The sequence below is a fragment of the Centroberyx gerrardi genome, chromosome 24 (genome assembly GCF_048128805.1).
Source record: "Centroberyx gerrardi isolate f3 chromosome 24, fCenGer3.hap1.cur.20231027, whole genome shotgun sequence".
Classification (NCBI taxonomy): Eukaryota; Metazoa; Chordata; class Actinopteri; order Beryciformes; family Berycidae; genus Centroberyx; species Centroberyx gerrardi.
The window spans coordinates 13,431,739-13,446,738 of NC_136020.1; the positions used below are offsets into that span (position 1 = coordinate 13,431,739).

General features: G+C 42.0%; 1 protein-coding gene across 2 annotated transcripts in view; it reads right to left on the reverse strand.

Annotated features, from left to right (window-relative positions):
• The window catches only part of grm8a (glutamate receptor, metabotropic 8a), a 157,737-nt gene that overhangs the window by 85,091 nt on the left and 57,646 nt on the right, over window positions 1-15,000 (reverse strand). For both annotated transcript variants that reach the window (XM_078282145.1, XM_078282144.1), the window contains exons 2-4: window positions 10,233-10,368; window positions 9,428-9,582; window positions 6,168-6,305 (exon numbers count right to left, since the gene is read on the reverse strand). In XM_078282145.1, the coding sequence (XP_078138271.1) occupies window positions 6,168-6,305; window positions 9,428-9,582; window positions 10,233-10,368 (429 nt within the window). The remainder of the gene's footprint in view (window positions 1-6,167; window positions 6,306-9,427; window positions 9,583-10,232; window positions 10,369-15,000) is intronic.

The window sequence follows — 15,000 nt, forward strand, 5'->3', positions numbered from 1 at the left end:
ATATGTGGTGTGATTATTTAGTCTACTGTCTATTGAAGGTCTTGTACTGTTCCTTTGACCCATATGTGTGGTCTTTTTGTATGTCTGTATGCATTGTACTGTGTACCGTGTCTGTACCAACAACACCAAGTCAAATTAAAATTCCACTCCATTAGTTGTACTTGCTACAGTAATTAAAGTGATTCAGCATTCCCTTGTTCCCCACTGACTGTATATGTATCAAGTGTTTCCCCCATATAGTTTTCTCAGCAGGGAGGCAAGACCTCTGAAAGGGCATTATGAGATCCATTAAGCCCAGCATGGGACACTAGAAACGTCCATAATAATCAATGCAAGTGCAAACTATACACCAGTGTAAAATACACATCAGTACAAATAGCTCTACAAAGAACTAGCCCATCATAACGATTAAAATGTAAACACTGATTGCCCCATTTATAGGTCTGGATTTTTATAAATTAACTAAGGAAGAAGTGTAAAGTTATAAAGCAAGAGTAGTTTTATTTGCCACATTTACAGTGAAATGATATGATACAGCAGATTAGTTTTTGTGACTGCGTGACTAAACTGCTGCAGACCAAGGAGAGAGAGAGAGGACGAGAGACTGAGAAATTGAGCAAGAGAGAGGGAGAGATGGAGAGGGTGAGAGAGGGAGACAGAAGAGGGAAGAGGTGATGGAGCAAAGGAGAGAGAGAGAGAGAGAGAGAGAGAGAGAGAGAGAGAGAGAGAGAGACAGAGGGGGAGAGAAAGTTAGCAAAAGATTGACAGAGACGAAAGCCAGCAAAGGAAAGCAAAGATCAAAATAGCCGGGAAAAAGTAGGATAAAATACAGACCATTCCCTGGAGAGGAACACAAGTCACAACCCACACAGAAGAAAAGACAAAGGGAAGGGAAAAAAAAAAGAAAACAACAGCCAACAGTGAGACAAGCTTGTTTCCTGCTCACCCTGCACTCTAATTCCACAGTGTGAACATCAGTCCTATGGCTCCTGTCAGAACCAATGCTGCTCACTGGTGGATGGATCCATTGATGGGCCCAGGTGGGTGGACGGAATATATATGTGTGTGTGTGTGTGTGTGTGTGTGTGCGTGCCTTGATGTGTGTGTTCTTCCATGTTTGCGTACGTGTTTGAGTGCATGTGTGTGTGTGTTTGTGAGTTGCCGTGGAGACAATTCGTTTGTATGCCTGTATGTCCTTAAACAATGTTGAACTAATACTTTATTCGGTTGTGAGTTATGATTCAATGATTCAATCTGGATACAAACAAAGCATTTCAAATGTGCGTGTGTTTGTGTGTGTGCGCGTGTGTGTGTGAGAGAGACACAGAGAGAGAGATTGCGAGTGCATATACCTGTGTCTTTACGCCACATGAGCCATATGTGTATCTTGATTAAAATATGGCTGGTGAGACTTTAGGAACAGGTGTGAAAGTACTGCTTGAATTAACACGGAGCTTGTGTATTTCCCTGTGATTTTATCTGTAGCCACAGGGTGTGTAAGTGTTTGCAAGTGCGTGAGTATAAATATATAAGTATGATCAGGTGTCTGCCTCTATATTCAACTTCCCCTTGGGCATCAACTTCACCTGATTGCATGGTTTCAACAGAGCATGAGCTGAATATTTATTTTTTTTTCTCAGTATTTGAGTCGCCCTGGTGTGCTTGAGTTATGTTGGCCTTTACACCCGTGTCTCCTGATGGGTGTGTTCATGTATGAATCTCACAGAGGATGAGTGAGTAGGTAAGCAAGAATACATAAGCAATCCTAAGAGGTCTATTCAGCAAACCTCTACTTTAAATATTTTTTCATATAATTATATATATACATGTTCATGTTCAACCAATCCATCAAGAATTCCTTGCATGTTACAAATCTGACTGGTAATAGCATTATCAGCCTTGGGTAATATGACTGTATGCTTGATATACGCCTGTGTATTGTCAATGTAGATACACGCCTTTGCACCAGTTCAATTAGATGTGTGTATTCATGAGACTACACCAGCTTGTGCATTTTAAAGAGTTTTGCTGTTCACATCACACATGTGTAGTGAATACAGAGTAGCAACATGGTTGGATAGGCATGTTTATGATATGCATTCTTCCCTATCAAGGCAGGAGAATTAATTACACAGCATGTAATAACTTGATTGCTCAAAAAACAAGAAGCTACGTTCAAGATGCAAGACCAAGTCAAGCTCTGGCCAGCACTTTAGAAGAGCAGATTTCTTACTGCCACTTGCGGCACTACAGCACTAGATAAAAGTAAAAGTAAAAGTATAGAATTCAGAAAACTAGCAATCTTAGATGTGATATGACAGCTGCAATATTTCATGTGTAATTTCATTTTCCACAAAGTATTGGGTACATTTCCACAAAATATTGGGTAAAGCATTGGGTGCTCGTAACAAGTTTTGCTGCGAGGAAGAAAATTAAAGGATGAGTGTTTCACAAGGAAGAATGAAAGAGAGAGGTATAGAGATTGTATCTTTTGTGAGGAGATGAGTGAGTCACTGTGTACTGACTGATGAAATATCGACGCACTTGTTCAGCATCAGGGGAAACCGAACAATTGGTAGGAATTGCAGGATAGGAATCATGACTTGTTTACAGGATACCTTGACAACTAGTCTTTCATTTTGTCATTTTGGTCAGTGGATGTTTTATGGGGTTGAAATCTTTGTATTGACGCTTAAATTAACTCAAACAACACTTGTTAGCATTTCCCATTACAGTCAATGGATACTGCTAACTGTTCCTCTGACAATGCAAAGGAGACAATGCAAAGGAGAGTGTAAAATAATGAAAACTTGTTTGAATTTTCTCAAGCTTAGAGAAGACACACTGCACTTGCCTCAGTCCCATCCCCTGAATTGTTCATTAGCCACATCCACTTTATATAATGAAGCAGACTCACAATAAGCATAGGGATCAGAACCAGAGATGGGAAATAATTGTCTTTAGTTCTTAGCACTGTACAGTACACACAGCACACATACACCCATTCAGTATGTCAAAGAAATATAAATCATAAAAGGTAAAATATAAAATATAGTCACATTCAAGCGCACACACACACACACACACACACACACACACGCACACACCCACACACACCGAGGACATGTTGGAGGTCACGCAGAACAGAATCTGTGTGATCAATCTGCAGTAACCCTGATGGAAGTCGATACACTTCTCAGAGAGCAGCTCTGTGTGTGTGTGTGTGTGTGTGTGTGTGTCTGTTTGTTGGCAATAGAGATCCGAGAGATGGATGTGTGCGTCCCAGCATGCATGTGTGTGTGATGAATCTACAAGTGTACAAGCGTGCATATTGGCATACTTGTCTGTACTTGTGTGCTTGTGCTTTCAATCTCAGAGGTTACGCGACAGTGAGGGTGTGTGTGTGTGTGTGTGTGTGTGTGTGTGTGTGTGTGTGTGTGACATCAATAGACTGTGTCTCAAAGGTTAAGCCCACAGGTTCAAGGTCTTGGCTCCACTAGGCAATGGAACAAGGAAGGGAAGTGTTTAAGCGGAGAGTATTGACAGAAGAATCCAGTCTCCCCTATAGATCATAAAATTTTGATAAAGCTCAATATACTGTATGGATCTGAATCATCACTAGGAAGCAAATCATGCTATTTTTTACCTTCACACAGCTTGAGGGACCCAATGGCCTTGCATCTTGGATCTCAGTTCAGGTTTGGGCAGGAATTTTTTGGGCTCAGTATATTCAAATATTTTGTGCATGGCTAATTAGGATTTAAAGAAAGAGCTGTTTTCACTCTCTTTCCTTCTCATTCTCTCAATCTCATTCCTAGTTCTCTCTCTCTCTCTCTCTCTCTCTCTCTCTCTGTCTCGTTGGCTTGTCCACTCTCATTCTTCTTACGTTTGTCCTTGTTTTCCCCCTCATTCATAGTTCTATTTCTTTCTCTTTCTTTCTCATTTGTTCAGCCGCTGTCATTCTTTCGCTTTTCAATCTCCCTTAATGTTCGTTTTCTCATTTGCACTCGTTGACATCTCTCTTTCTGCCCGCCTCTCCGTCTTTCTCCGTTCTGCCACTCTCTCACACCAATCATATACAGTATGATCACACTAATTTCAACATCCTCCTATCAGCTGTGTCGCCACGGCGACCTTGAGCGGCAGGTTGCTGATTGGCTTCTGTGTTGATGATGCAGAGGTCGCGAACCCCAGTGCTTGGAATTAATGGAGTCTGTCATACGACTGCGGGGCCCTCGACACACACGCCCACATACACAGATGCCATTGCCGGTAATAGACGGTCAATGGGAGTCACAGCCCTTACAAACCTAATTATCTGAACTAATGGCATCATCAGCTGGGGAATACACAAACTAACAGACACACATAAACATACACACACACAGCGGCATGTGCTCATATGGCACCTAGATTGGAAATGTTTAATGTTATTATGGATAAACACACACACACATATATACAGGCAATGTCAAATGGCATCAGCAGCCAGTGACAGGTGCAGGTACCGTAAAAGTGCATTACACAGCCCCTGTGTAAAGCTACAACTTGTACACACACATGTACACACACTAGAGAACACACAAGTTACACATCAGCAGCAGTGCTTGGACTTGTGTAAGATAACAAGCTGGAAGAGTTTTGATACGACAGCAAAAGGTGGACTGTACACACATAGAATGTACACACACACACACACAGAAAGAAAAATGACAGCCAGTAGTGCCTATTACAATACAAACACACACACAGGAGTTTAAACAGGCATATTTACAAGCACAGACTGCAGCAAAGTATTACTTAATTTCCCTCATAGCTGTGAGCACACAGACAATTGCTCTTGTTGAACAATATTGCTCCTTGGAGCCTAGCAACCATTATGATCTGTGTTTTTAGGGTACTTATTTAAGCCAGCAGTGCTCTCTAAAGTATGTATACTAATTAAACCCTGAGTTGCTCCCTGACAAATGTTCAGGACCAGGATTCTCCGATGAAGCCTTAGAGAATCCACTCTGATGTGAGACTTTTGCCCAAACATTTCAGATTTTTGCGGGCTGGCCTAATTGGAATAGCTCAGGAAGACAGACTGTGTTTAGGGTGAACTGTAGGAAGTCTAGTGAAACTGTTGCTGGGTGCCAGGGAGACATAAAAGAAACCAGAAAATCCTGAGAGTGTTTGGATTTCTTCAGCCTGAGTCTGAACGTTGATGGGTATTGTCTTGTGTGCATTAAGTTCTTGTTTTGCGTCCATATGGGAAACCAGACGGATGAGAGTGAGGATGTGAGGACCCAGTCGTGGCTGTGGCGCAGGGACGGGGGAAAACCAATTAGAGCTGACCACCTGCCAGATTTATTGGAAAGCAAAAGGCACAATTCCCCCATGGAACATCTGTGGAGTAAAACTGCTTCCTCTCCAATGTTGCAAAATTATTTGGGACAGCCTAAGTATAGTAACTCAGCAAGCTAGACATCTTGTACAGTAAGTACCGCTTGTACAACTGTAAGAAGTCAGTCTGTTTGCATTTTAATCTCTCTTTGTGTCTGTCCCATTCTGCTTGAAAGTCGACAAATCCTGACAAATTGGGTTATTAGTCATTTGAATTCAAACGGTGGCAGCTGAGGTCAAGTCTGCTCAACATGAAGGTACGACACAGTTGATAAAAATAGAGCCGGGACTTATTTGTTCAAAGCAGCGATTCTCCAATCAGAACAAAATCCACCTAATTACCAAGTCTACCAAGTTGTTGGCCACACCCAAAGGGCTTCCAAGTTTGTTTTTATATACCTTTATTTACCTAGCCGTCTTACCAAGGATTTATTCAAGTATTCTTTCTTGCCATATGTACAACTTTCTCAACTGAAAGTCTGTTCTTCCATGCTGCTTTATCTGTACAGGTGCAGATATGAAGAGTTAATTTCCAAAACATTATATATCCATTTGGGAAAAACAATAAATATCTTCAATCGTCTATTTTAATCATTTAATTCTTTCATTCTATCTAAAATATAGAGAATACACTCTGTAGAGGTGTAATTTTATTATATCTTTAAAAAGTACCGTAACATGTTTGTGCTATCAGTCATTTTCGAATAGTAGGTGTTCTTTTTTTTCAAATGGTGGATATCTCATTTTGGATAGAAACTCATGGTCAAGGTGTAGTGTCTTACCTGTACATTTCTTGGGGCTGCCCGGTCGTTTTCCATGCATCCCCAGCTTACAGTTGAAATTCTCCTCCCAGAACTCGGCGAACCAAACGTTCCTCCTGTTGTTGGACAGTGAACGGCTACGGAAGTAACGGTCAAACGCTGTGGAGAGAGATGGGGCTAAATTAAAAATAAAATAAGGGACATCAAAATCAACTCTGGTTGAGGTTGAGGTTTTACCTTATTGGTCAATTTACCCGAGGTAACTGGAATTTCCGGCTAGTTGGAATACTCCTACCTGTCCATAACGAGGATTGAACCAGCGCTCTTCTGGTTACTCCCACTGCCAACCCCGCTTTTAGAAGTAGTTTAGAAAAAGTGTCAGATTTGTCTATCTTGATCTCCTTAGGCATGTCACTAGAAAGTCTTTGGGGGCCTTTTGCTGCCTTTCATTTTCAGTCTACACTTTGGAATGACCAATAGCGTCCTGATGAAGGACCTCAGGCTGTGCTTAGGCATATCGGGGATTAAAAGGTCTTCTGTATAGCCTGGGGCCAGACCCAGATTACGCTTAAGAAACTAATCAGTATGATTTTAAAATCAATATAAGATGTCACTGGTATCCGGTGCAGTGATGTTAAAATAGAGTTGATATCATTACACCTCCCAGATGAGGTGTAATGGTTGTGTGTCTACCACAGCCAGGGTTAGTAGCTTGATTTCCACTGAGGCCCCTGTAATAAAAACGTACGTGTTCATGGCTGTGTAACGCATTTACTCACTGACTAAAGCAACCGCATAGCATATATTATTAATAGCCTATGATACTAAAGTACGACTGAAAAGCGATTTCTGTGGCGGCAACAAATAGTGTAGTTCCTGTCAAATTCTGTGGCAGAGAGCAAGGAGAGCAAACATTTCCAACCCGGCTTTCACAATACACTGGGCTACTTGTCCTGTCTAAGTGGAGAAGAGGGGAGAGAAAGGGAAGAACACATTTCTCCACTCATAGGAACGGAAATACCCGTCAGAGGCTGGCAGGGTGAGACGGAGAGATAGGTGAAAGAAAAAAGAGTTGAAGGAGGAGGCAAAAACACTCCCTGTATTTTCCACCAGCCCAGCGTTCGTACCGCAAATAATTGAGAAACCAGCTATTTCTTTGTTTGCCGGCGAGGAAAAGCTGACCGCAGCTGCACTTTTGGACGACCTCGCCCGTCAGCAGACAATCATGCGGTAACGCCTCCATATGCCCCACCTACTGCTGCAACACCGTCGGCGGTGTGTTTGCTACTAGTCTGAAAGCAGAGTGAGCTATTTATTGTTCCTGTGGGCCTCAGGTATGCCAGGGGAAGACTGTGAAGAAGAATTTACACTTCACTAATAAAAAGGATGTGTCATTTTCAACACCACTGGGAGTGTAGTGCAGGGCAACACGGCACATCTGAAACAAACTGGAGAGGGCGGTTAAGACGTGGGAGAATCATCGGGGACTATCAGACTGACTTGTGCAGCCTGTGCCTTGCCTGACTCACTGTAAAAGCTGACAAGGGCTGCCTTGATTAATCTCGTCTGCTGTCAGGGAAATTGGTCCTGTGTGCACCTGTGTAGCTCAATAGGTACTAACACAGCCAGGGCTTGGGGGTTTCATTCCCTATGTAGCTCAATAGGAAGAGCATGGCGCTGACACTGCCAAGGTTAGTGGTTTTATTCCCGCTGTGGTCACCTACGATAAAAATGTAGGCACTTACGGCACTGTAAGGTCCTTTAAATAAAATCGTTCACGAAATGACATGATTTTTTAAGTTAATGTGATGTTGAACTCTGGTAGTACCTTGGGTTGTGTAGCTTCCTGGCCATGATATAACCCCAAAATCAATGTTCCACATAGCACTTCTACTCCCTTTACTATTGCTGTGAGTGGTATAGAGATGAATGAGTGTTTAGCATGGTTGGATTCGGGGGAATGTTCTCTTTAGGGTTTAAAGTGATGTTGAATTTCAGTGGTTGGGTTGTGTAGCTTGCTGGCCATGATATAACCCCATAAAAGGTGGGAGACAGGACTTTGACAAAGCAGATTCTGCCAAAATATATAAAAAAAGTCTCTCACTTTTTTTCCGCCTATTTACAATTAATGGTAAATGTATTTTTCTTTGTTGCATCGGCATAAGTTTCCTCCGACCGGATATTGGTGTTATACTTTCACCTCACAATCCAGCAGCATGACTAGTTTTTTTATATATTGTCAGAATCTGCTTTGTTCGTGTTCCTTTATGTGCTAGAAGTGTGGTTTTGAGACCTGTTTCGCCACACAATGGCAGTGAATCAAGTGAGAAAAAAATGCAATTCTCCAATCAACAGAGCAACAGATAAAAGAGAATCGCCAATTCTGGGGTTATATCATGTCCAGGAAGCTACACAACCCAATGCACTACCAAAGTTCACATCACTTTAAACTCAAATTCCCCCAAATCCAACCATGCTAAACACTCATTCATTCATTCAACCACAGCAATAGTAAAGATAAAGGTAGTAGAAGTACTATGTGGAACATTGTAAAGTTTCTTTTTCATGGCTCCTGTCCACATTATTCAGCGGGTGTGTGTTGCAGGGAGAGGTGTAATTCGTCCATGCGTGTGCGTGTGCGTCCGTGCGTGTGCGTGTGTGTTCATTAATCCTGCTCTCGTTCTGTCTGACTCGCGACCCCTCTATCTAATCTGAAGACCCCTGGCGTGCGCCCTCATGTCGACCAGCCGAAGCAGACTTTGATTCATTTAAACTTCTACATGGCCTCTCTTTCAGTTTATATCTTGTAGCCTCTGTTTCCCTCCAGGAGTCAATTATCTAATAGGGAACTCTGACAGGGAGCAAATGAGGAAATCCTCCCCGGCCTAATGGCGAAAACTTGTTGCCCGCTGGGATCAAGAGTGAGGGAACATGGGTGTATTTCACTTTCTGTCTGTTCTTTCTCTCTGTCTCTTAAACTTGATATATTAGACTTCAAATATACACACGCACGCACACACACACACACACACACACACACACACACACACACACACACACACACACACACACACACACAAGTTCAGCTTCTTTTCATTCACCACACAGCCAGAGTGGAATTAGTTTCAGTGCAGATGATAAATTGCATGTAATTTACATTCACATAATGTAAATCCACACACACACAGTCGCTCACTGACTCACGGTCCTCATGACATCATTGTGTGTGTGTTTGTTTTCTTCACTATATTTAACACACACATACACACACATGCTCTTACCATCCACCGACGCTCGTTTGGGCAGGATGGTGATGGCTCCCTCGGCCACTCTCTCCTGGCCAATCACAGGAGAGATCTTGGACCCCCAGCTGTCTGACCCCACCCACAGGAAGTGACCCGTCTGGTTGTTCTTTTTGGCTGCGTCCAGAACTCGTCTGATTGACAGGGAGAGAAAGGAGTAGAGTGTCAAATTATATATACACAGGGCAGGAATTTGACCAAAAAGGGGTGTAGCCTAGCAGCTGGACAGACTGTCCCGGGTCTCTGGAAGGTCTCAGGTTTGATCCCATAGACAGCTGTGTGTCCTTTCAAAGTGTTCTTGAGCAAGACACTGAACCCCTACCTGCTCGCTCATTGTAAACTGCTCTGGATAACAGCATCAGCTAAATGACTAACGTAAAAAATGAGGAAACACTTGATTAAATGTCAGCCACAAACTACATAATGAAATTGCTCCAGCCACGCCTTGTGTTTAGCCAAGAGGCAATTCAACAGTGATGCTATTTCATTATAACCCACGGCTGTCAATTTTTACTCCTGTCATAATATCAATAGTCTAACAGCCGTGACAATATTGCACTGACTCGCAGCCATGGTCTCTTGGTCATTATCGCTTTTAATTGAAAGCGGGCAGGTAGATGATAGATATTCATCATGTCGTGTGTCACGCCACTCTCCACTGTGCGCTCGACAATAAGGCAAAAAACGCCACAGAAAATGTTAACTAACTAAAAGTGAAACTGATGGCCGTAGAGGGAACACGGATAATGGCAGAGGGGCACTTGTTTAAGTGCACAGCACGTACCGTATGTCGTCCTCATTAGCGAACATGATGACGGCCCTGGCATTGGAGGTCTCCAGCAGGCGCCTGATGATCTTGTCAAACTCCCCTGGCTTGGGCTCCCTGGGGATCTTCAAGGACTGGGCAATACACACACCACCTGGGAGAGAGATGGAGAGGATTTATTACTATCTGTTTTTTATTTATTTAGTTACTTTTGTATGAATTCCCATTGTAGTCAAATACTTGGCGATACTGTTAGTTACAGTTGCTGTTAGTTACAAGTAACATTCGGTGACATTTTTAAATTTTGCTACTCTGTATCACCAGCTGATATAGCAGAATAGTGATTCAGCCTACACCCAGTTCATAAAACCTTTCACATTTGCTGTCCTAAACACTCTGTGTCAGGTAAGTCTTTCCTGGGAAAAATCCTCAGGCGTACAGGAAGTGATGCAGCAGAAACAGCAGTTTGTTTGTAATAAATAGAAGAAGAACTGGGTAGTTAGCATGAGCAGTGATAGTCTCCATGACTGGACAGACAAAGAAAAGAGAAACTCAAACTGCATCAACAGAAAATCCAAGAAAGAAGACGTCAGAGACCCGCCCACACCGACAATGGAACGCTTAGCACCAAAGATATCACCAATATCAAAAAGATGAGGATCTCACAGATTGCCATTTTAAACATTCATGCCAATAAAGCATATTAAATTGTGAGAAAGATAGAATTAGGGGAAGAGGAATGGAAGGAGAGGGAGCAGAGGGAGTTAGAGAGAGGGGGAGGTATAGACAAAGAGTGGGAATAAGGGAGAGGAATTAAAGGTTGGAAGGGAAGGAAGGAGGGAGAGAATCATGGCAAAAAAGAGTGAAGGGGTGAAGGAGAGGAAGGGAGGACAAGAGAGAAAGGGGTGGAGGAAGAAGAAGCCAAAAAAAGGCAGATGGAGGAGAGAGACGGGAGGGAAATGGAAGACAGAGAGATAGAAGAAGGGAGGGAGGGGGTTTGAGAAAACGCAGAAAGGAAATGATGGTGGAGGCAGGAGGTGTTGATAGAGATGGAGCAAAGAGAGGAAAACAACAGAGAAAGAGGGATGAGGCAACATTATGATTCTAAATCACGTCAGTAGACAGAGAGAGGGAACATCCTCTGTACCCACTCACTTTCTTCCTCTCCTATTGTTGAGAATGACAGGAATAGCAGTCACAACAATAGCACACATTAGTTATGTCACTCACAATGCTTCATAATGAGGAACATTTGTGTTACCTTGTCAGACACAAAAAACACACAGGTACGCGTTCACACATGCAAGCACACACACACACACACACACACACACACACACACACACAAAACACAAAGATGCAATTACAATTTTGGAAAAGCTATTCAGTTATGAACAAACAGACACCCACAACAGCAAGCACACCCTCAAACACACACACACACACACACACACACAATGCAAAATCCCATATTTAAGCTCACTAATCCACCCTTCATATTCATGCTTCATAATGTTAATTAGCTTCACTTTATTATATCATTAGCCCAGCTCAAGGTGTAAAGGTGTGTGTGTTTGCGTGTGTGTGGGAGTGATTATGTCATTATTATAGCATTACATCTGTTATATCCTTAACCACTGCACAATATATGCCTGCCTGATCATATGTCTCAGTGTATACAAGTTGTGTGTGTGTACATTTGTGTCCATTTATCTAATTTGTGTCTATGTGTGTGTGTGTGTGTATGTGTGTATGTGTGGGTTTGAATGATGTCCCCTTTCCTCCCTGCCTGTTCCAGCCCATTTATTGAACATCTGTACAGTCTGTCACTTTCACTATATCACACTCCTTAATCACACACACTCACATTCATACACACACAAACAACACACACACACACACATGCACACCAATGCACATGACTGTTAAAACAAATACTCATTAGCCTCAAATGAATAGCCTCTCAAGGATAATCACTAAAGTGACAAAACCTTCTGCACATGCACACCCACACACACATATATGCACACACACACACACACACACACACACACATACACACTCATGCATGATAATAAAGACAAATACTTATAAGTTGCAAATACTTTCTCAAGGATAATCACCAAACTGACACTCTTTTGTATACGCATACACAGAGAATTATGAAGCAAGATATATAATGTGCACTCACACACAAGTGCCGAAACATACACAAACATACTGTACATGCATATGCACAAGCACTGATGTTGTCTCTCTCTCTCTCTCTGTCTCTCTTGCTCTCTCTCTCTCTTGCTCTCTCCATTGTCCTTGGTGTACAAAACTGATTAAATCATCTTTTGTTTTATTGCCTGACTCCCATCATCAATAACTGTCCCTATAGAGAACAGACTTCCCAGATAAAGACAATATCAAATTATGTGTTCGTCTGTGTACGCGTTTGTGTACACACACACACACACCCACACACAGGCACACCTTGCTGTCAGTGTCCCAGCCAAATTTACAACTACTCCTGAAAGACTTTGTTCTTTGATGTTGCCAAAAAAAAACCCAGCCCATTAAAAGTGAAAGCCGGTTATTATTGCACACCTTTGCCGCTCTGTTGAAAGGAAGCTATGACTTTACGTCAGGAGAAACATCAACTTCTTTTTTAATCACTCACAGAATGTGGAGTTGAAGGCAGCATTTGTTAAAGAAAAAATGGGGCTTTGAAGAAAGACGGGGATGCTATAACATCAACACCCTCACACACTGTGACACTCCAGACAGAAGATGTGCCGCACATCGCAAAGTTGGATTAAAAAGTGTGGGAGTAAGAGAGAGACAGACAAATGACAAAGCTGTTTTGGGGTCGACGCCTCTGTGTTGCCTGGTACAGCCTAAGTGTAAGACTCCAACACTGAGAGAAAAAGTTGGGTTGGACCTAGGTGGATTGTCAGTAGGGATGGGATGATTTATCGAAATTCAATATATCGCAATACAAAAATGTGACAATACGTATCGTGGAGGAGAAAATGAATTGTGATATTCACTCCATTTTATTCTGTTGTAGTAATCACAAATGAGACGGCTTGACCATCACAATTTCACAAGCTCTCCATCCAAATTATATTATTTGCACTTTGTATGACATTTTTAAATTGTTGTTTACATTCTAGCAGCCAATGCCGTTGCTAGAAAGATTTGTGTCTCAGAGATAAACGGAATTCTGCACAGTCATACTTTATCTTTTTCATTTTATTTATTACATTGTATCGTGGTTGTATCAAATGTTGAACCCCATACTGCATATCGAATCGTATCATGAGATAAGCATATCCATCCCTAATTGTCAGTGTGAGAGAGAAAGTGCACCTGTGAACTACAGTATTGATTTAGGTGAAGATCTGGGTAGAAAACATGCAGAAAGTTCTCTGCTGGCCAAAACAGATGCTTCTGAGTGTAATTCCAGAAAAACTTTCCACAGATGCTGTCAAAACCAGTCACAGGAAAACTTACTTGTAACGGACAGACCCATTTAACAGGGTTTGTCACTTCGTGTTGGTCCCAACAAACAAATCACTTAACAAATGTGGAAGTTGATAATGTGGCCCAATTGTGCAAATTGAATAATTGATTGTTTTGACACATTGCTAGTGTTGGGCATACTGATGTGAGACCAGCCAGATAGTGGAAACTCTTTATTTGAGAAGACTAAAGGAGAAGATAGTCTCAGCTGTATCGGATCACAGTAATAGCCACTTTATTATATAATTCAGCAATTCTAGTACAATAATCTACAATGAGCTAATTGAATTATGGGCTCTACATCCGCTGAGCAGCAAAACACCAAGCTCCCAGTTTATCTCTAATAACCTGATTATTGCTGCTTCATGGAACGTGACTGATTCCTAATTCTGTGTGTCTATTTCTGTGTGCATGTGTTTGCGTGAGACTGTGTTGATTGCACAAGTCCGTGTGTGTGTGTGTGTGTGTGGGTGGGTGGGTGTGTGTGTGTGTGGGGGTGCTTGCATGCATGTGCACCCATACCCATACCTGTGTGTTTTTCTTTTTGGGTGTCTGCAGGTGTAAAAGCATAGTTTAGTGTGTCTAAATATGTGTTTGTTTGTGTGTGTGTGTGTGTGTGTGTGTGTGAGTGTGCATCTGTCTGCCCCCTCTGCGACTGGTAAAAAAAGATGCAGGCTGTAAGTTGTGATGATATATTCGTTTATATGTATATCCAGTGCTTCTCCAAATGAAACCCTTACAGTCGGTAATTAACTCCATTCTGTTTCAAGATTAAATTCATTCTGTTTCAGGATGGGAAACACCGCCATCTCGACGTTTAATTAACAATCTGCTTCCCTCCCACGCTCTCCTCTCCCTGCACCATTTCATCTATTAGCCGACAGAGACATGAATGGGGAGAAGAAGAGAAATTACTCATCTTTCTCTCAGCTTCTATCTCCTTTCTGTCATTTTCTGTTCCCATCTCTGTCTTACTTTCAGCTTGTCAAACTTTTCAGAGAATATACCTCTCAAGTACTAAAAAAAAAGGTATAAATAAGATCAGATCAAGATCAAGAAGTCATAGTGCACTATATCCGCTGTGAAACATACCCAGTTTGCATTGCAATTATTTGTTATGGTACCAGAGTCTCAGTCACACAAATACGTGTCAAAATCTTTAAAAGCTTGGAAGCATAAAGAGAGAAACTAACTTGGATGAGTGCTAAGTGCTGAGAAGTAAGCTTGGAAGCTTTCGGAAACTTTGACTTGGGAATGCAGCTTTAGATAGTAGAAT